The sequence below is a fragment of the Globicephala melas genome, chromosome 6 (genome assembly GCF_963455315.2).
Source record: "Globicephala melas chromosome 6, mGloMel1.2, whole genome shotgun sequence".
Lineage (NCBI taxonomy): Eukaryota > Metazoa > Chordata > Mammalia > Artiodactyla > Delphinidae > Globicephala > Globicephala melas.
In genome coordinates this window covers 31,811,879-31,839,687 of record NC_083319.1, presented here as the reverse complement: position 1 = coordinate 31,839,687, position 27,809 = coordinate 31,811,879, and the positions used below count along the sequence as shown (strand labels likewise).

At 37.5% G+C, this 27,809-nt stretch overlaps 1 protein-coding gene across 3 annotated transcripts in view; it reads left to right on the top strand.

Moving 5' to 3' along the window:
• Positions 1 to 27,809, top strand: part of TMEFF1 (transmembrane protein with EGF like and two follistatin like domains 1) — a 93,594-nt gene that overhangs the window by 32,331 nt on the left and 33,454 nt on the right. For all 3 annotated transcript variants that reach the window (XM_060300690.2, XM_030829852.2, XM_060300691.2), the window contains exons 3-5: positions 10,078 to 10,207; positions 13,853 to 13,879; positions 16,062 to 16,158. In XM_060300690.2, the coding sequence (XP_060156673.1) occupies positions 10,078 to 10,207; positions 13,853 to 13,879; positions 16,062 to 16,158 (254 nt within the window). The remainder of the gene's footprint in view (positions 1 to 10,077; positions 10,208 to 13,852; positions 13,880 to 16,061; positions 16,159 to 27,809) is intronic.

The following is a 27,809-nucleotide window of genomic DNA, read 5'->3' as shown; positions in this document are numbered from 1 at the left end:
AAATAAATGAAACAGAAACAAAGAAAACAATAGCAAAGATCAATAAAATTAAAAGTTGGTTCTTTGAGAAGATAAACAAATTTGATGAACCTTTAGCCAGACTCATCAAGAAAAAGAGGGAGAGGACTCAAATAAATAAAATTAGAAATGAAAAAGGAGAAGTTACAACGGACACCGCAGAAATACAAAGCATCATAAGAGACTACTACAGGCAACTCCATGCCAATAAAATGGACAACCTGGAAGAAATGGACAAATTCTTAGAAAGGTATAACCTTCCAAGACTGAACCAGCAGGAAATAGAAAACATGAACAGACCAATCACAAGTAATGAAATTGAAACGGGGATTAAAAATCTTCCAACAAACAAAAGTCCAGGACCAGAAGGCTTCACAGGTGAATTCTATCCAACATTTAGAGAAGAGCTAACACCCATCCTTCTCAAACTCTTCCAAAAAATTTCAGAGGAAGGAACACTCCCAAACCCATTCTATGAGGCCATGATCACCCTGATACCAAAACCAGACAAAGATACTACAAGAAAAGAAAATTACAGACCACTATCACTGATGAATATAGATGCAAAAATCCTCAACAAAATAATAGCAAACAGAATCCAACAACACATTAAAAGGATCATACACCATAAGGTTGCAGGATGCAAAATTAATGCACAGAAATCTCTGGCATTCCTATACACCAACAATGAAAAATCAGAAAGAGAAATTAAGGAAACACTCCCATTTACTGTTGCAACAAAAAGAATAAAATACCTAGGAATAAACCTGTCTAAAGAGGTGGAAGACTTGTACTTAGAAAACTATAGAACACTAATGAAAGAAATTAAAGATGACATAAACAGTTGGAGAAATATACCATGTTCTTGGATTGGAAGAATCAATATTGTGAAAATGACTATATTACTCAAAGCAATCTACAGATTCAGTGCAATCCCTATCAAACTACCAGTGGCATGCTTCACAGAATTAGAACAAAAAACCTTACAGTTCGTATGCAAACACAAAAGACCTTGAATAGCCAAAGCAATCTTGAGAAAGAAAAATGGAGGTGGAGGAATCAGGCTCCCTGACTTCAAACTATACTACAAAGCTACAGTAATTAAGACAGTATGGTACTGGCACAAAAACAGAAATATAGATCAATGGTACAGGATAGAATGCCCAGAGATAAACCCATGCACCTGTGGTCAACTAATCCATGACAAAGGAGGCAAGGATATACAATGGAGAAAAGGTAGTCTCTTCAATAAGTGGTGTTCTGGGGAAACTGGACAGCTACATGTAAAAGAATGAAATTAGAACACTCCCTAACACCATGCAGAAAAATAAACTGAAAATGGATTAAAGACTGAAATGTAAGATGAGCACTTTAAAACTTTTAGAGGAAAACATAGGAAAAGCACTCTTTGACATAAACCACAGCAAGATCTTTTTTGACCCACCTCCTAGAGTAATGGAAATAAAAACAAAATAAACAAATGGGACCAAATGAAACTTAAAAGCTTTTGCACAGCAAAGGAAGCTATAAACAAAATGAAAAGACAACCATCAGAATGGGAGAAAATATTTGCAAATGAAACAACAGACAAAGGATTAATGAAACAACAGACAAAGGAGGTCAATATCAAAAAAAAATCAACAATCCAGTAAAAAAAATGGGCAGAAGACCTAAATAGACATTTCACCAAGGAAGACATACAGATGGCCAAGAGGCACATGAAAAGATGCACAACATCACTAATTAATAGAGACATGCAAATCAAAACTACAATGAGGTATCACCTCACGCCAGTTAGAATGGCCAGTATCAAAAAGCTAGAAATAATAAATGCTGGAAAGGGTGTGGTGAAAAGGGGACCCTCCTACATTATTGGTGGGAATGTAAATTGATACAACCACATGGAAAACAGTATGGAGGTTCCTTAAAAATCTAAAAATAGAGCTACCATACGACCCAGCAATCCCACTACTGGGCATATACCCTGAGAAAACCTTAATTCAAAAAGAGACATGTACCCCAATGTTCATTGCAGCACTATTTCCAATAGTCAGGGCATGGAACCAACCTAAATGTCCATCAACAGATGAATGGATAAAGAAGATGTGGCACATATATACGATGGAATATTACTCAGCCATAAAAACAAATGAAATTGAGTTATTTGTAGTGAGGTGGATGGACCTAGAATCTGTCATACAGAATGAAGTAAGTCAGAGAAAAACAAATACCGTATGCAAACATATATATATGGAATCTAAAAAAAAAAATGGTACTGGTGAACCTAGTTGCAGGGCAGGAATAAAGAGGTAGACATAGAGAATGAATTTGATGACATGGGGTGGGAGGGTGAAGCTGGGGTGAAGTGAGAGTAGCATCGACATATATACACTACTGAATGTAAAATAGATAGCTAGTGGGAAGCAGCAGCACAGCACAGGGCGATCATCTCGGTGCTTTGCGATGACCTAGAGGGGTGGGATAGGGAGGATGGGAGGGAGGCTCAAGAGGGAGGGGTTAGGGGGACATGTGTATGTATATGGCTGATTTGCTTTGCTGTGCAACAGAAACTAACATGGTATTGTGAAGCAATTATACTCCAATAAAGATCTATTTTAAAAAAAAAGGATCATACGCCCTGATCAAGTGGGATTGATCCCAGGGATGCAAGGATTCTTCAATGTATGCAAATTAATCAATGTGATACACCATATTAACAAATTGAAAAATAAAAACCATATGATCATCTCAATAAATGCAGGAAAAGCTTTTGACAAAATTCAACATCCATTTATGATAAAAACTCTCCAGAATGTGGGCATAGAGGGAATCTACATCAACATAATAAAGGCTGGGCTTCCCTGGTGGCTCATTGTTTAAGAATCTGCCTGCCAATGCAGGGGACATGGGTTTGAGCCGTGCTCTGGGAAGGTCCCACATGCCGTGGAGCAACTAAGCCCATGTATCACAACTACTGAGCCTGCGCTCTAGAGCCCGTGAGCCACAACTACTGAGCCTGAGTGCCACAACTACTGAAGCCTGCACGCCTAGAGCCTGTGCTCTGTGAGAAGAGAATCCACCCGATGAGAAGCCTGGGCACCTCAATGAAGAATAGCCCCTGCTCGTCGCTTAGCCTGTGCACAGCAACAAAGACCCAATGCGGCCAAAAATTAAAATAAATAAATAAAATTAAAAACAAAACAAGACAGAAAAACATAATAAAGCCCATATACAACAAATCCACAGCCAACATCATTCTCAATGGTGAAAAGCTGAAAGCATTTCCTTTAAGATCAGGAACAAGACAAGGATGTCCACTCTCGCCACTATTATTCAACATAGTTTTGGAAGTCCTAGCCAGGGCAATCAGAGAAGAAAAAGAAATAAAAGGAATACAAATGGAAAAGAAGAAGTAAAACTGTCATTGTTTGCAGATGACGTGATTCTATACGTAGATAATCCTAAAAATGCCACCAAAAAAACTACTAGAGCTAATCAATGCATTTGGTAAAGTTGCAGGATACAAAATTAATGCACAGAAATCTCTTGAATTCCTATACACTAACAATGAAAGATCAGAAAGAGAAATTAGGGAAGCAGTCATATTCACCATTGCAACAAAAAGAATAAAATCTCTAGGAATAAACCTACCTAGGGAGACAAAAGCCCTGTATGTAGAAAACTATAAGACACTGATGAAAGAAATGAAAGATGATACAAACAGATGGAGAGATATACCATGTTCTTAGATGGGAAGAATCAACATTGTGAAAATGACTATACTACCCAAAGTAATCTACAGATTCAGTGCAATCCCTATCAAATTAACAATGGCATTTTTTATAGAACTAGAACAAAAAAATCTTAAAATTTATATGGAGACACAAAAGACCCCTAATAGCCAAGCAATCTTGAGGGACAAAAATGGAGCTGGAGGAATCAGACTCCATGACTTCAGACTACAGAGCTACGGTAATCAAGACAATATGGTACTGGTATAACAACAGAAATATAGATCAATGGAACAGGATAGAAAGCCCAGAGATAAGCCCATGCACCTGTGGTCAACTAATCTATGACAAAGGAGGCAAGGATATACAATGGAGAAAAGGTAGTCTCTTCAATAAGTGGTGCTGGGAAAACTGGACAGCTACATGTAAAAGAATGAAATTAGAACATTCCCTAATAACATACACAAAAATCAAATCAAAGTGGATTAAAAACCTAAATGTAAGACCAGACACTATAAAACTCTTAGAGGAAAACATAGGAAGAACACTCTTTGACATAAATTGTGGCAAGATATTTTTTGACCCACCTCCCAGAGTAATGGAAATAAAAACAAAAATAAACAGATGGGACCTAATGAAACTTAGAAGCTTTTGCGCAGCAAAGGAAAGTATAAACAAAACAAAAAGACAACCCTCAGAATGGGAGAAAATATTTGCAAGCGAATCAATGGACAAAGGATTAATCTCCAAAATATATAAACAGCTCATACAGCTCAATATTGAAAAAACAAACAACACAATCAAAAAATGGGCAGAAGACCTAAATAGACATTTCTCCAAAGAAGACATACAGATGGCCAAGAGAAATATGAAAAGCTGCTCAACATCACTAATTATTAGAGAAATGCAAATCAAAACTACAATGAGGTATCACCTCATACCAGTTAGAATGGGCCTCATCAGAAAATCTACAAACAACAAATGCTGAGGAGGGGGTGGAGAAAAGAGAAACCTTTTGTACTGTTGGTGGGAATGTAAATTGATCCAGCCACTATGGAGAACGGTATGGAGGTTCCTTAAAAAACTAAAAATAGAATTACCATATGATCCAGCAATCCCACTACTGGGCATATACCCAGAGAAAACCGTAATTCAAAAAGACACATGCACCCCAATGTTCATTGCAGCACTATTTACAGTAGCCAGGTCATGGAAACAACCTAAATGCCCATCAACAGACGAATGGATAAAGAAGATGTATATATACCGTGGAATATTACTCAGCCATAAAAGGGAATGAAATTGTGCCATTTGCAGATATGTGGATGGACCTAGAGACTGTCATGCAGAATGAAGTAAGTCAGAAAGAGAAAATCAAATATTGTATATTAACGCATGTGTGTGGAATCTAGAAAAATGGTACAGATGAACCAGTTTGCAAGGCAGAAATAGAGACACAGATGTAGAGAACAAAAGTATGGACAGCAAGGGGGGAAAGTGGGGGGAGGGTGGTGGTGGTGGTATGACTTGGGAGATTGGGGTTGATATGTATACAGTAATACATATAAAAGAGATATTAATAAGAATCTGCTGTATAAAATATAAAATTCAAAAAAAAAACCCTTGCTTATGATTCCTCATGCTTTCAGTGTTAATATAAGCTTTCTGGGACATAATTTAAACACATTTTAACAGATAATAGCAGGATTTAAAATTCTAAAATCGTTTTGTTCAGCCTGTTGATAAGAGCTATTGTATCTTGCCACATATATAAACAAAGCTGCTTTTATTAATGTTGAACAAAGAAAAATGATCAGTATTGCATCTTTTCATTAAAACCTGGGTAATATACAAAGAGGAGTGCATATGGCTTTTTCCCTGTTTTCTTTCTTCTTTCTTTCTCTTTGTTCTTCTGACTGGAGTTCTTGGGCCTATGTCTTTTTTCCTGAGTTTTTTAGTGTCTGCTCTTGCTAGGTACTGTGTCCACTTATTAGACCTTTGTATTAGTCAGAGTTCTCCAGAGAAACAGAACCAACAGGATATATAGAGGGAGAGAGAGAGGAGAGAAAGAGATTATAAGGAATTGGCTCACTCAATTATGGACACTGAGAAGTTCCACAATCTGCAGTCAGCAAGCTGGAGGCCCAGAAAGGCTGGTGGTGTGGTTCCAATCTAAGGCTGAAGGCCTGAGAATCAGGGGAGCTGATATATAAGTCCCCATCTGAGTCCAAAGGCCTGAGAACCAGGAGAAGACCAAGGTCCCAGCTCACCAGTCATGCAGAGAGTTAATTCTCCCTTCGTTCACCTCTTGGTCTATTTAGACCCTCAGTGGATTGGATGATGCCACCCACATTGGAGAGGGCATTTATTCAGTCCACTGATTTAATGCTAATGTCATCCAGAGACACCCTCACAGATACATCCAGAAATAATATTTAATCTAGGCACCCTGGGGCCCAGTCAAGTTGACACATAAAATTAATCCATCACAACTTTGTTAATATTATTTATTGTATTCGGCACAGTTCCTGACACACAGCAGGTATACAATAAATGCTTGAATGGATGTGGCTGCAGAGTTGTACACTGCTGCACCTTTGTAAACTACTTCAAATCACTCTTGCAGCTAAAGAGAAGGTGTAGGGGAGAGTTCTTTCCCCCAGCAAGAGTGGCAGTATAGAGGAGGCAGACCTTAGGTTAGAGTCAGTGCCCAAGTCAGAAGTTGTATGTTGTTAAAATTGCTGAAATCCCTTAATTTTTCCATAGCATAATGAGAGGCTTTTAAAAGAGACTTCTGGAAACAGGCTGGCCTAAGAACCGTAGGTCTGCTTCTCCCATCTCATGCTCACTCCTTGGTATGTGCTCATTAGGTTGTATTTCAGGGACATTGCCTACACTGTTTTAAGCCCCCTACTCGCTACCACCAAGTGACATATAGTGAGATCCTGCTGAAAAACTGGTGTGTAGTGGTTAGAGAACATCACTTGTCAGGAGTTGTGGGTCTTCCATTTGTTAGCTGTGACGTTGGGCAAGACTTAAGGCTCAGAAATGATAATAGCAGTAGCAGAACCAGCTGATGTTTGTTGAGAATTTACTATGGCTAGATGTAAATGCTAAAGATGGATTTCTCTTATTTAATCCTCATAACAATTTTATTAGGTAGATACTGTTATAATTACCATTTTATAGATAGGGGAAATGGCACTGGTGCTAGCCCATAGTCATATGGATGGTCGACCCAGGATTTGAAATCAGCATTTTGCTTCAGAGCCCCAGCTCTAAGCACTAAGTCATGTGCTTTGCAGGATTGTTATATTTAAGTTAGTTTAGGACATTTAAAGTTGTAGCCAGTGTTTACTAGATAGAAACTCCTCAATAAATCTTAGCTATTACCATATAGATTCTCAGCCCTATCAGACTTAATAACCCTTTTTTATAACCAATAATTTATATTCCATTTCTTTTCTATTCTTAAATGAAATTTGTATATAATGTAGCCTACATAAACACATAATTAAAGAAATCACTATAATATACACTTGCAATGTAAAGGAGAAATGAAAGTAATTTATAGTAAAATAAGTATTTCAAAATGTAAATGTTTGGGCATGATTACACTAGAAGACAATATAGTAGATGCTTATATTTACTTATAATGAACATTTGGATTTTTAAAAAGATCAGCAGCAGCAATTTCATACTAGTAGTATTTGAAAACAAAAAAGTAGAGGTATGGTGGATGCTAGAATAAAAGCTATTAGGAGAAGCTAGAACAGTCTTATTTGTATATGGCCTTACCATAGTTCCTACATGAATGGCTAGAGATGCATTCAGAAATTGTATGGTATGTATGTTGTGTGGAACTATCCTTTCCTTTGCAGTACATCGAGCACCATTGGAATCCATCTGCTAAATGACAGTAATGTCCCTTTCTCATTATGACAACCAAAAATGCCTCCATAGGGGCACCCACCTCTAGGGGGCGATGTTAGCACCTTTGCAAGCACTACGTTAGAAAGTTATTAAATGTTTGTTGAGTGAAGAGTTGGCTTGAGAAGTCCATAGACTTAGCATTTGACATCTTGGAGCTTATGGTCTTTTTTGCTAATTATACGTTGTATAATTACAGAGTAACATTGATTCCTGCAGACATCATACAAGTTATTGTGTACATTTTAGGGGAGAGAATAAAGTAAGTGATCCTTGAAGGATTAGAGGAGTATAGGAAGGCATCCTAAAGTAAAATTTTAATTTTAACTAAAGTTGATGTAGGAGTCTGCTGATATTGTATAGCAAATCAACTTGGTTACAAAATATTTTATTAGAAATTGTCTTTACCAGTGTTTGACCTGGGGTAGCATGCCATATTTATGATTCATAAAGTAAGTTGACCACTTTTTAAAAAGTAAATAAATGCTAAAAATAGCCTTGTTCATTGCAGAAAAATTGAGAAATACAGAAAACCATATACATGGAAATAAAAAACTCTGGTGACAAGTAATGTGAAAAATTTATTGGTGTTTTCTTCCAGGATTTACTCTATGAATATTTATTTTTTCTAAATAATTGAGATATATCTGTGTATATATATGTAATTTATTTTCTTGCTATATTTTTATTTTATATTATCGAATTATTTAAGAAATTTGCATTCAGTTTTGTGGACTAGATAATGCATTTAAAAATGGCAGGGACTTCCCAGGTGGCGCAGTGGTTAAGAATCCGCCTGCCAATGCAGGGGATATGGCTTCGATCCCTGGTCTGGGAAGATCCCACATGCCGCGGAGCAACTAAGCCCGTGCGCCACAACTACTGAGCCTGCGCTCTAGAGCGTGTGAGCCACAACTACTGAGCCTGCGCTCTAGAGCATGTGAGCCACAACTACTGAGCCTGTGCTCTAGATCCCGTGCTCCGCAACAAGAGAAGCCACCAAAGTGAGAAGCCTGTGCACTGCAATGAAGAGTACCCCCCTGCTCGCCGCAACTAGAGAAAGCCCGCACGCAGCAACAAAGACCCAACGCCTCCAAAAAAAGAAAAAGGGCACAAAATTCTCAGAAGTTACGTATATGGTATTATCACCTACTTTTCACCTAACGTTATCTTTTTCTGTCACACGTATTCTTATAAAGGGTAATGCTCAGTGACTCCTTGAACAGATATAGCATGGTTTAAATAAATATTGCCTTGTTGGATATTTAGGTTGTTTTTATGTTTTAGATATGAATACATTTCTATTTGAAATGACTGTAATAAATTGTCATCTACAATAGTTTCCTTCAGATATATCCTTAAATGTGTAATTCTAGATAAAAAAATCACATTTCTTTTTTAGAACTCTTGAAATGTATTGTTAAATTATGTTCTCAAAAGATCGAGCCAGTTTAAATTAGCACAACAAGTATATTGGTATGTCCACCAAATTGAATTTTTTGTTTGTCTAATGACCAGCTTTATAAGCTAAAAATAGCATCGCGTTTTCATGTACCACTCTGATTGCTAGTGAAACTCAGCATTTTTTATATATTAATTGACCATTTGTTATTTTTTGTAAATTTTTTTGTATTAATTTGTACTGTCTCTCTTTTAGTAATAAGTTATGTCATATTATACTGTTTTCCCCAGATTTTAAAACTTTAGTTCTTTATGATATTTTTGACATTTAGAAGTGTTAAAGTTTTTTAAACATACCAATTCAGTGTCATTTTTCAAACATGAATCATCTTTTTTCTTTTCATCTACTAATCCTTCAAGGCCCAGTTCACATTTCACTTTCTCTGAGGAGGCTTTTCTTGAATACTTCAGTTTACAGTAATAGGTATTAGATATTACACTTATTGTCTACACTTTTGATTTAGTACACGATCATATATATGTATTTCCTATTTATATGGTTCGCTAACAAGATCGTAAGGTCTCTGAGAACAGAGTTCATTTTTCTTCTATAGCATTTACCTTGAGACTTTGTGTACTAGACGTATTGAATAAGTGAATTTTGATAATAATGAAATGACATTACATCATTAGTGCTCATGACAAACATTGACAAGCATTTCCTTTTATATTATCTCCCTGGATCACAAGCAAATGATGTAGATAGGATAGGGATTTTCATTCTCATTTTTATGGATAGTTGATAGTTAATTTTCATTATGAATGTGAAAAAAGGTATGAGAAAGAAGCATAACTCTTCTTTTTAAAAACCAAATAAAAGAACAAACTCTTTTGTAGTAGAAGTATGTCATAATACTATGGTATTGCATTCATGAATATGAAATGAACTATTAATATTCATGCCTAGTCTGAGAATTTATTTTTGTTTCTTTTGCAGTGCCATACAAATTATATTCCTGTCTGTGGATCAAATGGGGACACGTACCAAAATGAATGCTTCCTCAGAAGGGCTGCTTGTAAGCACCAGAAAGAGATAACAGTAGTAGCAAGGGGACCATGCTACTCTGGTATGTGTGATATTCTTCTGAAAAAATGTTAGAAATGGTTCTCCCATACTTTTAAGAGGAAGTTTCCAGTCAGAGCTTTATTCCCAAAACTGCTGTATGGATTTGGTGATGATTATGTGGGGAATGGGGGAGCTCTTTTTTGCCTCCATTTCACGTTGCATTTTTTTGGGGGGGGGGGTACACGGGCCTCTCACTGTTGTGGCCTCTCCCGTTGCGGAGCACAGGCTCCGGACGCGCAGGATCAGCGGCCATGGCTCAGGGGCCTAGCCGCTCCGCGGCACGTGGGATCTTTCCAGACCGGGGCACGAACCCACGTCCCCTGCATCGGCGGGTGGACTCTTAACCACTGCGCCACCAGGGAAGCCCTCACGTTGCTTTTTAACCCCTGGTAGTCTTGTACTGACTGTTACTTCTCAGGACGTTTTTAATGCTTAATGCTTTTTTTTGGTGGGGACTTTGCATATCTTTTGCCTTATGGTTTGAATATAAGACAGGATAAGATTTGGGGTAGGAAATGCTATGGGATCCATTTTGGATTTTTATCTTGGGGGATGGGGAAGGAGTGGGGAGTATCCATAGGAAGTCATTAGTGGCATCTCAGGATGTGTCTCTGTCCAATCTCTTTTCTTTTTATATCTTCTCATTTCTGTTTGCTAGCCCTAGTCATCCACCTCCCCCAATTGTTTGTATTTACTTCCTTGTCTTTTCCTTCCTGAATTGGTAATGGTTAATTTTGGAAGACATTAATATTAGTATCTTACTTGCGTTTGTATTTGGGGGCAGGGATGCAGAGTGAGGTATTGTAATAGAATTATTGTACGAAGGTTAGCAGTAAAGGTGGAGACTATTCTTATACGATTACTCCATTTCCTTTCTCTCCTTGTATATTACAGTGCCTATGTTTTTATTGGGGCTCCATTACATAAGTGTAATTGATTGATGGTCCATGTGGTTGATCTCAAACTCTGGGTACACAAATACCACATGACTCAAAGCCCCCACTCTGAACTGTGTGGTTGGTATTTCTGGTGTGGCCAGCCCCTGCCCTAAGAGTATTGAGTGTGGCCTGTCCCACCCTAAGGTCTGATGTGGTCAACTCCCTTCCTAAACATCGATTGCCTTCCAGAAGCTGAGGGCGAAGGCCAAAACTCTCTTTGGGCAAGGCCAAATTCTTTTCCATACACTAAATAATTAGATGCTCTTAGGCCAATAGACTATCATTTGATATGGTTCTTATACACTTCTCTAAGTACATTATGTTTCACAGACTTAATTTAGTAATTAAAAAGGAATATGGAGTTCTTTATAATCCCAAATTAATTATGCATCCTTTATGAGAAGTTTAAGACACCAACTGCTTTGATAAGCAGTGAATATTAAGCATTGGGAGGCAGAGTGGAAAGAGCTGGAAAGAGCACTGCACTAGGGTTACAAGACTTGGCTTTAAAGTAACTCCAGCTCTTGTTTACTGTATGACCTTACACAAGTCACTTAGCTGCTTTGAGCCCCAGTTACATACCTAAATTGTGATGGATGTCATCTCCTGGGGTTAAGTGAGAATTGAATGAGCTAAGCTATAAGGTGCTATATTGATTTTGTTATCTTCTGGCTGGGGCCAGAGTTGTTCATGTCATTTGGTCTGGTGTTGGTCCTATTCCCTGTGCTAGGAACAACATTCTCCTTTGCTTATTTGAGAACTTTTTTATGCTTTAAGATTGAGCTTAAGCCTTTTCTACTCTGTGAAATCTTTCTTCTCTGGTATCTCCTGGCAGAGTTTATTCACACTTTGTGCATATCTCTATGTAAATATCGTACTGTTTTTTTTTGTTTGTTTTTTTTTTTATCGTACTGTTTTTCATTTATCCAACACATCTGCCTTTGGCCAGATCCTGTTTCTCAACAGGAAAGTACTATATCCTGCCTAGGGAGGTATATCATAATCCCAGGGTTGGGGCAGGGGAAGGCATGTGTCCAGTGAAAATATGATTGACAAGAAGAACTCAACCTCATTATCAGAATAGTCACAGTATATTTAATTTATTTCAGAATTTTAAATGACCCTTAAGGAAGGTGTGAGATATTATATTTATTAAAATTGGACATTAGTTGGAAAAAAGATTGGGAGTAAGTATGTCATGCACTGGAACTGTCTTATTTATCAGTTTATATCTACCTTTTACTGATTATGTGTATGTTGTCTAACACATAATAAGTACCCAGTCAATGTGTATGGAATAGAAGGGAAAAAGAGAGTTTTCCTAAGCAAAGTTTGGTAATAAAAATACTTCTGAGTTCCCTTTTTCCTTGTCTTTTTTTCTACTCTTTTACTCTTTCTTTTCCTCTTTACTTTCTCAGAGAAGATATAATTATTTTATGGTTGATCAATCAAAATGAATACAATGTAAGACTTTGTATAAAATCCCATGAAGAGTTGAAGTGGATGCTGCATAAAATATGTATTTTTTCCCCAGTTCTTCCTGTTTCTACCACGTTTGGGACTTTTATTATAGTCTGCAGGAGATTGAAGGGAAGGGGGGAAGGGAGCGATATTGTTGAGGGTGTCTCCCACTCTAGAGAACTATTTGAAGAACTGGAATGGATTCTCTAGGAAATCCTCCTCCCTAGAAAGTGCTGGGTAAAGTGTTAAGTTCATCACTTGCCATCTCTGTTCCACACTTATGATACCACACCATTGCCCTCTTTTCAGCATGCTCTGCGCCATATGTTGGTTCTTTTAGGATTATAAAATACATATTTTAAATTAATTACATTTTACTCTGGCTTCTTGCTGGTAACTTTGAGGGAGGCTCTTTAATTTGACTAGTAACAAGTTTCTCACCTACACCTTGGTGAGATTCCTTCTGGTGAGGTTTCCTAGAGGAAGTTAATTTCATCAGTAATATGAAAACCTCAACCCTGAGCTTCTTTCCTTCTAAACCTTGGGGCTTTTCATATCTTTTGGCTTTTGGCTGTTATCCACAGATTTAATGAAGAAGATTTTTGGAGCAAGACCCAAAGCTCTTCTCCTCCCTTTCTAATAAAAGCAGTTTATTCTTTATTCCTTTCAAGCTTCAACAAAATTAAAAATTTCTTCTACCTTTTAAGTGAGTTATTTAAATTTATTTCTATTTAGCCATTTACTTTATAATATTTATTGGTTTTTACTCTGTACAAGGCACCTGGGTATTTCCTGAATGGGCTACAAAGATGTATGAGGTATGGATTATGTGTCCAAGTAATTTATATTTGAAGAAAGGTACAAAATAAGTATATAAGAATAAACTGTTAGATATCCAGAAAAAATGAGAAAAGGGGCTACATGAGAATGGATATCACAGTTTGATTTTATTTATTTATTTTTGCGGTACGCGGACCTCTCACTGTTGTGGCCTCTCCCGTTGCGGAGCACAGGCTCCGGACGTGCAGGCTCAGCAGCCATGGCTCACGGGCCTAGCCACTCCGCGGCATATGGGATCTTCCTGGACCAGGGCACGAACCCATGTCCCCTGCATTGGCAGGCGGACTCTCAACCACTGCGCCACCAGGGAAGCCCCACAGTTTGATTTTTGATAAGAAATTTTACTACTTGATAATATGAGATTTCCAGTAAAAGTATTCATATTCATTCTTTATTTTTCTTCTCAGATAATGGTTCTGGATCTGGAGAGGGAGGTAAGTTTCAAATACCCCTTAAAAAAGTATTTTTTTTCTTTCACTTTTTAAAAACAGCCCTATTGAGATAAAATTCACATACCATGCAGTTTGCCCATTGCAAGTATGTAATTCAGTGGCTTTTAGTATATTCACAGAATTGTACTTTCATCACCACAGCCAACTTTAGAACATTTTCATTACCCCAGAAAGAAACCCTGTACCCCTCAGCTATCACCCCCAATCCCTCTATCCCCCTTAGCCCTTAGCATTCTTTTTTTCCTGCATTTATTTTTCATTATAGGTTTGTTGTCAGACAAAGGGGAAATGTTGCTCCTGTTAAACTGAAGTTACACCAAGGTGCCCTCCCCTTAGGATCATCCCCAGATGATTTTAGCTTGGACCAGAGTATATGTAACACTCTCCCATCCCTTGCTTACAAATTTTTGCTCATAAGGAATTTTCAAGGTACAATATTTAAAAACAGTTTGAAAAACTAATATTTGGTAATTCAGTTTACTCTGAATTATTAGAATTGAGAATGACTGATCTATTTAATGGTCTAATGAGGCTGTAATTCTTAATGAGTATCCACTGTATGCAAAGTAAGTTTGAGGTGCTCTGGGGATGCACTAAAAGAAAAAACATACTCTGGTAAAATTCACCCTTATGCAAATGAAAACTACAGTTGTGATCGTTTCAGTACTATCTGAAACCTTACTCCACCCTTCTACATTTCATAGAATCCTAACATTTTAGAGTTGGAAGGGACTTTGAAGGTCACCTAGAGAGTAGAAGAACTGTTCTGAGAAAGAATTTCAAGGATGACAGTTTGACCTTAAAAAAAAAAAGATTTAAACTGACCAACAATAGAATTTAATTTAAATGGACATGTTCAAGCAGAAACTTCGTGATTACGCGTGAAGGATGAGATCATAAATTCTGGATCTTAGAGCTGGAAAGGACTTTAAAGGGTCATGTGGTCCAGCCCCTGTGGTCAGATATTCAGTTAGGAAACTGTCATTGTTACTATGTTAAAGAAGTGGAAGTTGATCTCCAGATTTGCTTATATGGTACAAATACTGGATATCTTGCCCTGAGGATGTTGGTTGTTGGCAATTTTTTTTTAGGGAGTATGAGTTAGAAAGGCTAAGTGGTTTGCTCAGATTAATATACAAACTTTAGTGAGCTCATGATGGCTGTATGATTTCTAGATCTCATTATGTTTCTGAGGCCTTAGAAATACTTAGGATTATGCTCCCTGGAATTGTTTCGGGAGTATTCATTAGAATTTGGGGAGGATTTCTACTTAAAGTGTAGGCAGACACACAAAATGGCGAGTTTGATAATAGTACCAAACAGGCACTTAGGTTTGTGTGTGCTTTCCTTACAACATCTTCTCTGCTGATTGACACCCCCTCAGTAAGGTGTGCTTTCCCAAACCAGACTGGGAAATCCCTTGAGTAAACTGTAATCCCTAATTTGGCTTCAGAACTGATCTCCCTGCCCAGTTTGAGGTTATCAGGATAGGATCCACTCTAGTTAAGACCCAGGAGTATAGGGTTCCCTAAATGTGGAATATGAGCTGAGTTGGGGGCTGGTGGTATGCACTGTTGTTTTGTGCTGGGTCATAGGAGACGCATACCCTTCTGTATTCTGGGTGTTGCTGGCTGTGCTAGGTGGTAAAGTAGAAAAGGGCAAGTCCTTTGTAAATAGACCCCTTTCCTTTTTAAAATTTGGAGATAATTTTTAAGGCAGGTGTGAAACTGATGTGAGGAAAAGGTAGTGGTTAGACTCTGCTTTGTTTAATCACTTATTTGCTAACCTGGATTGCACAGGCTATTTCAATAGGGTAATCACTGGACTAAATTTATTGGCTCATGTTTTTTTTTTTCCTCCCTCTTATTTAATGTTATGGTAATTCTTTTAAAGAATCAACCAAATCTAGCATACTGTTCCGTTGTACATAGGTTAAGGGATTATTTTTCTAGCCCCAATACTTTTTTTTTTTTCACAGCATATGTTGTACTCTTGTACTGACAACATTTTTGGACTCAAGCATTGATAGATTTTTGGAACTGATTTTTTTCAAGAGCTTGGGTACATTTTCCCCAGAAATAGGATAATGGCTGCTGAAAACATGAAGCATATCTGGAAAGGATCCCAACTTTTGGTTGAAAATTTAATTTTTCTTTTTAAACAGAAGAGGAAGGGTCAGGGGCAGAAGTTCACAGAAAACACTCCAAGTGTGGACCTTGCAAATATAAAGCTGAGTGTGATGAAGATGCAGAAAATGTTGGGTGAGTTGATTGAGGGAAGGGGATACACTTACTTGGAGGTTAATTATCAGCATTATTATATTATAGAAAGGTATCATCTAATTTGCTTCTGTGTATTTTGTGTGTGCCGTCTGTGTTTTTTTTGTTTAATGCTAGTCTACTGTCTTTTAAATTGATATAATACTATAGCTATTTAAGTGTTTTAGAATGGAAATCCGTTTATAATTTTTTTCATTTTACCACTGCCTTTTTTTCACTGATAGTTTTACATATTTTATACCAAGTGCTAATTTTATTCATCAGAATTGCTCTTATTTGGAATTATCTTACTATTATATTTTTAACTAGTATCAATGATAAACAGTTTTTCTTAACTTGCATTTTTATACACAAACTTTTCATGTATTTCAGTGTATTAAGAAAAATTCAAAACATTCAAAATTTTAGAGATAATAAGTAAATATTATATAATAAGTAAAAATTATTTCTGGAAATCTCAGCTGCACTGATTGACATTTTGTTTTATTTTCTCACTCATGTTCAGCCTTCACTAAGGTGGGTTTTGTAGCTGGACAGCATTGTCTGTCCAATTTCCTGTGCACTCCCTGTGAGAAGGGTGTTGTTTGGTGGAGGACTAACAATATAGACCTCATCAACACAGTTATGTTTGTTTCCTCCTTTCATCAGGTTCCTGTTTGTTTATTCCCAGTCTCAACCTTCTTTCAATTCTCTGAGGTGTTTGCTTTTTGCATAGGTGATTCTAAAAGCTTTAATGCTGCCTTTAGGACCTTATGTAACACAAATGGATCTTCTTCACTTCCTCAATTTTCCCTTAGTGCATATTTTACAGCACTTATTTTATAGAGATTTGCATGTTCTTTCTTACTTATATGTATTTTCACTGTGAATTTCCAGACTCATGTTTTATTCAGCCCTTAAATGCCTATTTGAGCCTTTTACTGATCAATGGTAGTATGGTTTAATTAGCATTTATGCCCGGAATGAGTTTTACACATCAGGATAACCACATTTTCAGTATTTTGGTACAGAATCACCTATTTGTCTGGCACTTGGTAAAATTAAATGTCTGATAATTTACTTGATATATGTTTGAAAGTAGGTGAGAATTGGCAAAAGACACGGTCAATAAAAAGTGAGTTCAGCAAACCCTGAGTTTGCTCTGTTTCTGCATATTGATCACTTGGATTGACATGTCCCTCTGTTTCAATCAGAGTGGATTGGTTTGTAAGAACATGTTTTCCAAAGTAGATTTTGGCCTGTAGAACATGAGAGAAATGATAGCAATGGGGACTTGCAGAGAGAACAGGTAATAGGTATTATGTTCTCTTCTTCTCTCTTTGTACTGATGATATACATGATGAAACACCAGCATTTGTGTGTGTGTGTGTATTTTTGTAGATATTTGGTTCTTTTCAGTATTTTTCCTCAGGACTGTTCTATAATAGTGTTCAGATTCAGAAGAGCTGTCAGTGATTGATTGGCTTGATCAGTTGATCTGTTGTTATTCCTTTGACAGTACCTGTCTTCAGTCCTATTTTTTACATTTCTCTGCTTTCATTTTCCATCCCTTAATTGAAAGAAATAGAGAGCTTTTGCTGGGAAGTAGAATGGATTCTGTGTAGTTTCAGAGGTGGCCCCAAGTATGACGTCTATATGATAAAATACACATCTTTCTGTGTACCCCTTTTCTTGATGGAATATGTAGCCTATGCCCAGTCAGAGCAACTCTGTTGTATATACTAAATTCATTTTTTGTGTGTCTATTTGAGAACTTGTAACTGCAGTTCTTGCAGGTACAGGCTCTAAGCATAAGAAAGTGGGCATAGACCAGGGAAGGGCTTACCAATAGTAAGGAGCATGCAGGCTGAGGAGCTTCCTAAGGAGCACATGGATAGATTGGGACAGGCAGCCAAGACCAGGCCAGGAAATTGATGCAATAATAGGAGAACATTAAGGAAGCAAACTGTACCTTTACCTAGAAAATAAGTACATATATACATAGTAATAATAGATATTAAGTAAAACAAAATTCTATAAAATAATACTTAACCTTTACTAAAAATAATGTATTCTAATATTTTCCATACTGATTATGACCTACAGTTAAAAAAATTGCTCTGTAATGTAACTATAATAGATATTTTATTTCATGTTACATTTTTAGGTATGGGTATTCATTTCCATTTAAAAAATATTTTATCTTTTCTCGTTTTGAAATGTCTTTCCTATCAAAAGAAATGCTATATATAACCTATCTGGTTTCCAAAGGGCAGCTAATCTTTTTTTTTCCTTTTGTAGTTGGTTAATTTATTATTATTTTTTAAAATTTCTTTTTTTATTGAAGTATGGTTGATGTACAATGTTGTGTTAGTTTCAGGTGTACGGCAAAGTGATTCAGTTATACGTATATATATAATCTATCCTTTTTCAGATGCTAAAATCTTTCTCTTGCTTTACAACTCTTTCTTTTCTTCTTGCTAATAGTAGGAAAAAAAACTATTTGGGGGAGGGGATAAATGGTACCATGTAAGTTAATTTTCTGCTATTAAGAGAAGTGTAGTTTTTTATTTAGCCATTTAAATAGAAATTGATTTAAATATATTGTCTTAAACAGTATACAAAACATATTCTAACATATTCTTAGAGTCATATATTGTATAGTTCGTTACATTTTTCAAATGCTGTTATATAGATTATTTTTTCAGCTCTTTATGGCAGTCTGTCCAGTGGGTAGGGCAAGGGAGTATTATCCTGATTTTACTGGGGGAGCTGAGCTCAGAAGAAGCTGAATGGCTGTGATCAAGCAGCAGAACCAGAACACAGGTCTCATGACAAGAGATTTATCCATTCTGTTGTGCACACACGTGTGTAATACGATGATCTTCTCAGAGGCCACTGATGTTTTTAGTGGTAGCTGTTTCACGCCTACTAAAGGCTCCATTCTGCTTTGTGTTTTGGGTTCTACATTGTTTCATAAAATTGATTTTTCTTCTCCCATGCCAGGCTCTTCGCTGTTGCATCTGAGTGCTGTCAGCATGCCTTGTCAGTGATTCTGACTGTAGATGACTCCAACTTATTAATTGCCTCTCTGCTTCCCTGAAATAGGAAACAGTATGCTTATAGAAACTATATCTAATGTAGGAATACATTCTAAATGTAAAATCAGAGTAAATAGGTTCTTCGTGGAGTGTATGAACGTCAGATATTGCATGAACTTTGTCTCTCTTGTCTGCTCAGTGGCTATTTTATTTATAATTTAAATTATTTTTGCTTGTGAGAGGCTTTTTTCCTCTTTCTTCCCGAAGCACACTGTGTCTCTCTAATGGCATCGTGGGGCTTTGCATGGGTTTGTGATGGCTATCTTCATTGATGCTTACCTTTTGAATTTATACCTAGAGCGAGGTAGTTGAGGTTCCAAGAAATTTGACTCCCACATGGGTGAGGTTTCAGTAGGCCACTGCGACCGTTGTGACATACAGTGGCTAGACTTTCTGCTTAGTCTTTTTTTTTTTCTGCTTAGTCTTAAAACTTGGAAGCAATACCTGCTTTACAGAAAATTGTATTTCTTAAACTACATAATCGTAGCAACCACACCCCCTCTTTATCTAAACAATATTTCTAACCTGTCCAAGGCTGAGGTTATTGCTGCAAGATAGCCCTCAGCTGTTTGTCTGGACAGTGGGACCAGATAATCATAGAACTCCTTCAGCCAGGTAGACCTTTTATATACCCGACCTAAATCCCTGCCATGAACGATTTGAATAGTCTGTAAAATCATCTGGCATGATGTCAGTACAGGCGAGTTATAAAAAACCTCCAATTATTCCTTTGAACTTCGTCTGCCATGTGCTTTATGGAAATTGTCCCTGCTCTTCTACCTCTTTGATGTCAGTCATTTTGGAGATGCTGTTTCCCTTTTCCCCTGAGTGATGTAAGCTGTCAGAGTTGCTCAGAGAAAGAATCATGTAGGTGTGCAGTATGACAGACAACGTTGAGAACCAGTTAATTCACCTGTTGGACATCTTTGTCATTTATGGTACCATTTTCTGCTTGGACACAGTTGCTGGCCACTGTCAGTCTGATGAGTCTCTCCCTCAGAACGTGGAATGAAATTTTTTTGTTGTTGTTTAAACAGAGAGAGTAATGCTGTACATCTGTCGTCTCCATTAACGTCCTCCTTTCTGGAAGTTGCATATACTTTTAAAAAAAAAGAACAATCAAAGGAGTACTTTTCTACCGTTATCTACTCTGCGCTTCTGCTTTCCTCCTAATCAGAGATGACAATAATTTTCATCATTTAACATTGCCTGACTCTGGATATTTGGAATCTAGACTTTTAAAACTATTTAGGTTTAATAAATTTCTACTAAGGCCCCTTAGATTGTAATGGGAAAATAATTGTATGTTGTCCATTAGGCTCTGATAACAGGAAATAAACACTATTAAACGTTATTTTATACCAAGTATAACCCAGATATTAATAATGACAGGCTCATTTGTCCAGAAATGCAGAACACAATCCCCATGACCTCCTGCAGTTTGCTGGATGCTCTGTTACTCTTTGATGATTTGCCTCTGTTATTCTGTCTGCCTGAAGTCCCACCCCTGTATACCTACTTGTTTAATTCCTACTCTTCCTTCCAGCTTGGATGAAGTATGACTTCAGCACCTCTTCCTAGCAGCCTCCCTTGCTGTTTCTGCAGTCCCTATGAGTTAGGTGACTAACTCTGTGTTCCTCCCTTGGTCTTGAGAAAAACAACCTCCACATAGCACTTATACTGTTGGGATCACTAACAGATTGTGGGCTCCCTGAGTACAGGGACTTTGTTTTGCTGGTTTCTATGTTGGATGAACTTGCCATAAGGTTGGGTATCTTAGGGTCCCTCTATAGGTCTTGCTGAACTCGTGGCAGTTCACACAGGGCTTTCCTGTTCACTTAGAGCCACACAAAGGTGCGTTGTGAGGGTTTAACATGTGTGAAAAGGACTAGTAGTATTGTGAGGAATTTGTAGCAGGTGAACTTGTTGCAGTCTTCGTTAGGTGTTTATGAAATCTAAATAACGTCACATGAATTAGTTGAAGCCAGTGTTTTCCTAACTGCTAAATAAAACTTACCATATGGAGAAGGAATGACACTTTCTATGCACAGTAAGGGGAAAGGAAGAGACAGGATAGATATTTTTCAATAATAATACCTTTCAGATATACATAGTATTTAATTATTTCAAAGGGCTTTTTACAAAAGCTTATTTGATTCTGTCACCAGTGTTTGAGGTATTATCACTATTATTAAAGACTCAGAGTTGTGATTTGCCAAAATCCTAGAGCTAAATCAGAGAAGTCATTGAATTTATTCATGTATGTATGTATGCATTCATGCCTTTGAAATTCATAGTGTTAGAAATTCAAAAGCTTTGAAAGGCTTTACAGTAAAAGGTCTGTTTCCCACCCCACCCCTGATCCTCAGCTACCCAATTGTCTTCACTAGAGGCAGTCACTGTGATCTGTTTCTTAATCTCCCAGAGGTATTTTTTGCATGTACAAGCATGTATGTACACGAATTCTCTTTCTTTCCTTTTTTTAAACTAATGACAGTGCACTATACATACTGCTCTACTCTTTATTTAAAACTTTTTTTGTAAAATGTACATTTTGCATACAAATGTGTTTAAAACATACACATGCAATTTAGAGAATACTACATCTATATACCTCACATCTAGGGTACAAAATAGAATATTGCCAAATTCACAGTACCGAGTGTTGACTTAGCTGGCACTGTTAGATGAAGGCTTACGGAAAAAGACACATTGAACAGTCTGTGTCAGAGTCTGACTTTTGGCTTCCTGGTTTACAAGATTCCCTTCTGGGGAAGTGGGTGGGCAAGGCCCTGAGTGTTACGGGGAATGTCATAGGGCTCATAGTTGAGACATCTGGTAGGATTCTCATGTCACCAGGTATGGATGATTGGCAGAAATGTGGTCAGAGAGTGGACTGCTCTGTGTTTTCTACTTCCAGTCTCACTGTAGCTGACCTCCAGCTCTCAGGAGCACGTCAGTTAAATGAGTGTGCTCGTTTGGTTCAGGTAGTTGACATGAAGGGGAGAGCAGGAACTTCATCAAGGCAAGTACAATTAAGAATCTGAGCCAGGCTTACCTAGGCATTCTCTTCTCTGGCTAAAAAGAGGGCAGTAGGCATCTTGGTAATGGCATCTAGCAATACAACTGTCCACAGAGTGAAATTATCAATATTTCAGTGTGGGGAACTCCCTGGTGGCTCAGTGGTTAAGAATCTGCCTGCCAATGCAGAGGACATGGGTTTGATCTCTGGTCCGGGAAGATCCCACATGCCATGGAGCAACTAAGCCCGTGCGCCACAACTACTGAACCTGCGCTCTAGTGCCCGCGTGCCGCAACTACTGAGCCCCTGTGCCGCAACTACTGAAGCCCGCGTGCCTAGAGCCCCGTGCTCTGCAACAAGAGAAGCCACTGCAATGAGAAGCCCGCGCACTGCAATGAAGAGTAGCCCCCACTCACTGCAACTAGAGAAAGCCCGTGCGCAGCAGTGAAGACCCAACGCAGCCAAAAATTAAAACAAAACAAAAAAATTCAATGTGGACTGGTTGCCCTCTTAATATAGCTGTCATCTTGGAATCTTCCTTCAATGTTGTGTCTTTTCCAACAACAACCAGTTCTCCATTTCTCCTTCACCAACTGGGTGTCCTACAATTCATTTCATTTATGCACTTCTTGGAGTCAGCACAGACCCCACAGGGTAAGGGCTTAGACTCACAAATTGCCCCCGTTTTAGACACCAGCTGCAAATGAGGTTCCCTGCACTTCTGCCCAGGATACTATGAATCTGGAGGTTCCTAAGACCTCACTTAAGGTTCTATAATTTGCTAAAATGACTTAGAATTAAGGAAAGAGCTGAGTCATCTCATTAGCATACAAAAGACTCTTTTGTCAAAGTTCCAAGGGTTTTAGGAGCTCTGCCAGGAGCAGGGGACAAAGACTAAACATATTTTTTGTTATATCACAAGCATCATCCTAGAAATTCCTTTACCTCTCTCCTACATAGGATATCCTGTTTCTTGCTTTTTTTACCTTTAACTTTTTTGTTTTACTCTTCCATTATAGTATATCTTTCAGTAGGTTCTTGAGAAAGGGTACAAGGTGAGACCTTATATTTAAGGTGTTTTTATCCTACACCTAATACTTGACTTATGACTTGGTGAGTGCATAATTCTAGGTGGCAGATAATTTTCCCTCAGAATTGTGAAAGCATTGCTCTGTTGGCTTCTAGCTTCCAGTTGAAGTCTGAAACCACTCTGATTCATGGTCCTTTGTATATGATTTGTTTCCTCTCTATTGAAGCATGTAGAATCTCTTTTTGGTCCTCAGTATAACGAAATTTCACAGTTCCTAGAATCTTACTGACTTCTGATTTGAGAAATTTTCTTCAGTTAGTTCTTTGATGACTTCCTTTCCTCTCTTTTCTATTTCTGGTATTTCTGTTATTTGGATGCTGGACATTCTGGACTAGTCCTTTAATTTTCTTTTCTCTCCTATTTTCTATTTAGAAAAATTTTTGCTGTTTTTTTGAATTTGTCGTTTCTCCTGTACTTTTCAATTTCTAAGAGCTCGTTTTTGTTCTCATGGTGCTCTTTTTTCATAGCATCCTATTTTTGTTTTATGATTGCAGTATGTTTTTGTGGCTTGCATTATTGGTATTCTATCTGCTATAAGTATGAGGTTTTCTTTTATTCATTTTTATTCAGTGAGTTTTAATCTGTTACTTTAACTTGTTTTGGGGGTCATATGGCCTTATAAAATGAATTAGTAAGTGTTCTTTCTATTCTCTGGATGATTTTGTGTAAGAATAGAAATGTCTATTTATTGAATGACTGGAATGAATGTGTTCATGAACTCTTTTTAAAAAAACACCTGGATCTGATGCTGTCTTTGAGGGACATTTTTTAAACTGATTTCTTTAATGATTTTAGTACCATTCAGCTTCTATTTCTTTTTTGGTCAAATTTAATAGTTAATATTTTTTAAAGGCTATTCATTTCACCAAAGTTTTCAAATTTGCTGGCATAAAGTTATTTACAATAAACTTTTATTATCTTTTAAACCATAATCTGTAGTCTTTTTAAGTCCAGATACTGTTTTTTCTCTCATCCTGCTTTGTTGATTTGAAAGTCTTTTCAAAGGACCAGCTTTTGGCTTTATTGATCTTCTCTGTTGTAACTTTGTTTTCTATTTCTGTTTAGATGTATCTATAAATCTGTATCCATATCCGTGTCATCTATATTTTTCCCCTTCTTTTTTTGTTTTCACTGGATTTATTCCATTGCTCTTTTTCTAATTTCTTAAATGGATGCTTAGTGATTTAACTTTTGGCTGTTCATTTAATATTTTGAGATAAAACTTGAAAAAGGTGAGGGATCAAACCGAGTGGATGTTTGAGGGAAAAGTGTTCCGGGAAGAGGGGAAGCCCTGAGGCAGGAGTGTTCCTGGTGTGTTTGAGAGAAAAGCAAGACCAATTTAGTGAAAAGATTTTTCATGATATAAGTGTGGAAAATAACTACTTATCTCCTTTCATCTGTCACTTTCCTTGCTGAGATGTCTGTTTTATGTGACAACTGTGATGAGCAGGGAGAACACCATCTCAGTCACTCATTAGATTTGTGATCTAAGGGTTTTTAATGTCTTTCATATTCAGCTTCCCTGTTCTTAATTTGTTGTCATGATTAAAGAGGCAAATGTGACTATCCCTGCACAGTAGGTGCAGAGTAAATGGTTGTTAAATGTTTTGAATTTGACGTGTTTGCTGAAGCGATTTCTTTCCATTTTAGTGCACACTCCTGTGCTTGAGCATCCTGCCCTCTGCTGCCGTTGCCAGTCTGCAGACACGGGGAACCGCTGTAGTCAGTAGTGTCAGCAGCCTCTAGGGTCTAATACTGTCCTCCTCTCCTCACTGTTTCACTGAGCTGGACGTTCCTTGAGATGGTGGTTTCATTTTCTTTTGTCACGTGCTATTGAAAACATTAGCAATGGTTGTTCTCACAGCTCTTGGTCTTACGTGGACCTTTTCTACACGTGATCAAGGAGGTTCCTGTTGAGCTGTAGTGCCCTCTTCTGAGTCACTCGTTTCTCCTTACTAGATTGGTTCGGGATCTTGCCTTTGTTGCTCAGCCTTTTCTCATCCCTGAAACTGTTCTGTAATACTTTCTTCCATTGGCCACCATTTATTCCTTAAACCTGGAGTCGGCAAAATTTTTCTATAAAGGACCAGATGGTAAATATTTTACATTTTGGGGGTCACATATGGTCTCTGTCACATATTCTCCCTCTCCACCCCTTTAAAAATGTAAAAGCCATTTTTGACTTGTTAGTAAATATTCTTATGAATTTAAAGTTTTTTTATGGTGCCTTAATTTTTAAATTGTGAAACAGAGCATATATTGAAAAGTTTATGAAAAACTTACACATTTAGTTTAATGTGCAAAAATGAAACAAATTGTGACTCCTGCCTTCCAAGCCAAGAAATATAGGGTATTGTCAATACTTTAGAGCTGCCCCCAGCCCTGTGACCCTCCTCAACTGCATCTTTCTTTGATCCACCCACTCTATTGCATTTTGGGGAAATCATTCCTTTGCTTTCCTTATAGTTTTATCACATGATAACCCTCCTAATAATATATTACTTGGCTTTTGTTTGATTTTGAGTTTTATATAAGTGGAATCATACTATGTGTATCTTCTTTTGCTCAGCATTATGTTTTTAAGATTTATTCATGTTAATGCTCATAGTTGCTTAGTTGAATTCAGTTGCTTAACGTTTCCACATCCTTTCATAGTCCATTTTAATGTTGATGGACATTTGGATTGTTTCCAGTCTTCTGTTCTCATGAATAATGCTCTGTGAACATATGCATGTCTTCTGGTGCACATGTGTAAGAGATTTTCAAGGGCCTTACTCAGGAGTGGAATTATTGGGCATGTGCATGTCTAGCTTTTCCTGGTAATGCCTGTTTTCCAAAGTGGTTGTACCAGTAAGTTCTCCCTTCAGCAGAGGATAAGAATTCCCTTTGCTCCTCATTCTTGTAAACACTTGGTATTGTTCTCTTAATTTTTGCTGTTTAGTGAATGTGATGGTATCTCATTGTGGTTTAAATTTACATTTTTTTGATTATTGAGCAGATTGAACACCTTTTTACATATATTGTTTTTATATGCTTCCAAGTTCTATGTCATTTTTTAAATTAATTTTTTTTTTTTTTTTTTTGCGGTACGTGGGCCTCTCACTGTTGTGGCCTCTCCCATTGCGGAGCACAGGCTCCAGACGCGCAGGCTCAGCGGCCATGGCTCATGGGCCCAGCCGCTCTGCGGCATGTGGGATCTTCCCGGACCGGGGCACGAACCCGCGTCCTCTGCATCGGCAGGCAGACTCTCAACCACCGTGCCACCAGGGAAGCCCTAAATTAATTTTTATATGTATTCTGGATACTGATTATTTGCTGGTTACATGGGCTGTAGTTTTTTTGTTTGTTTGCAGATTGTCGTTTTTATTCTCTTTGTGAGGTGTTCTTTATTTCAAAGTTAAATTTATTGGTCTCTTATGTTTGATCTTCTAAGTCTTTTGTAGTTTTGCCTTTCACATTTAGGTCTTTAATTCACCAGGAATTAACGAAATCTTCAAACATGTAGAAGAGGAGAAAAAAATAAAGTGGACCCCTCCCCATATACCCATCACTCAGTTTCAGTTAGTGTAAAAAATCCAATTTTGTTTTATCTCTTTTTCCCTCCACCTTTTTTTTTTTCCTTTTTTTGTGGTACGCGGGCCTCTCACTGTTGTGGCCTCTCCCGTTGTGGAGCACAGGCTCTGGACACACAGGCTTAGCGGCCATGGCTCATGGGCCCAGCCACTCCACGGCATTTGGGATCCTCCCGGACCGGGGCACGAACCCGTGTTCCCTGCATCGGCAGGCGGACTCTCAACCGCTGCGCCACCAGGGAAGCCCTCCCTCCACCTTTTTTGGGGGAAGTATTTTAAAGAAAATCCCAGCATTATGTCCTTTCATCTCTAGTTATTTCAGTTTTACTGATATTTTATCTGCTTGATATACGAGTTACAGAGAGATGCACGTTCAAATCTACTGTGGTAGATTTGGCTGTTTCTCATTGTGATTTTATCAGTTTTTGCTTTATAGATTTTGAGGCTGTTTAAAAATATTTAGAATTATATCTTCCTGGTGAATAAAATTTTTTATTATGAGGGATCTTCTTTCTCATAAATCTTTTCTGCCCTGAAGTCTCTTATGTTTGACATATATATAGATATATAGCCAAGATATATAGCCATACTAGGTTTCTTCCATTCCAGGTATGATATATCTCTCACAATTCTTTTATTTTGGTACAATACACATAATAAAATTAACCATCTTAACTATTTTTAAGTGTGCTGTCCAGTGGTATTAAATATATTCATAATGTTGTGCTATCATCACCACCATCCATCTCCAAAACTCTTTTAATCTTGTAAAACTGAAACTATATCTATTAAACAGTAACCCCCCCATTCCCCCCTCCCCCAGCCCCTGGCAACTACCCATATCATTACAGTTGAATATGTACCTTTCA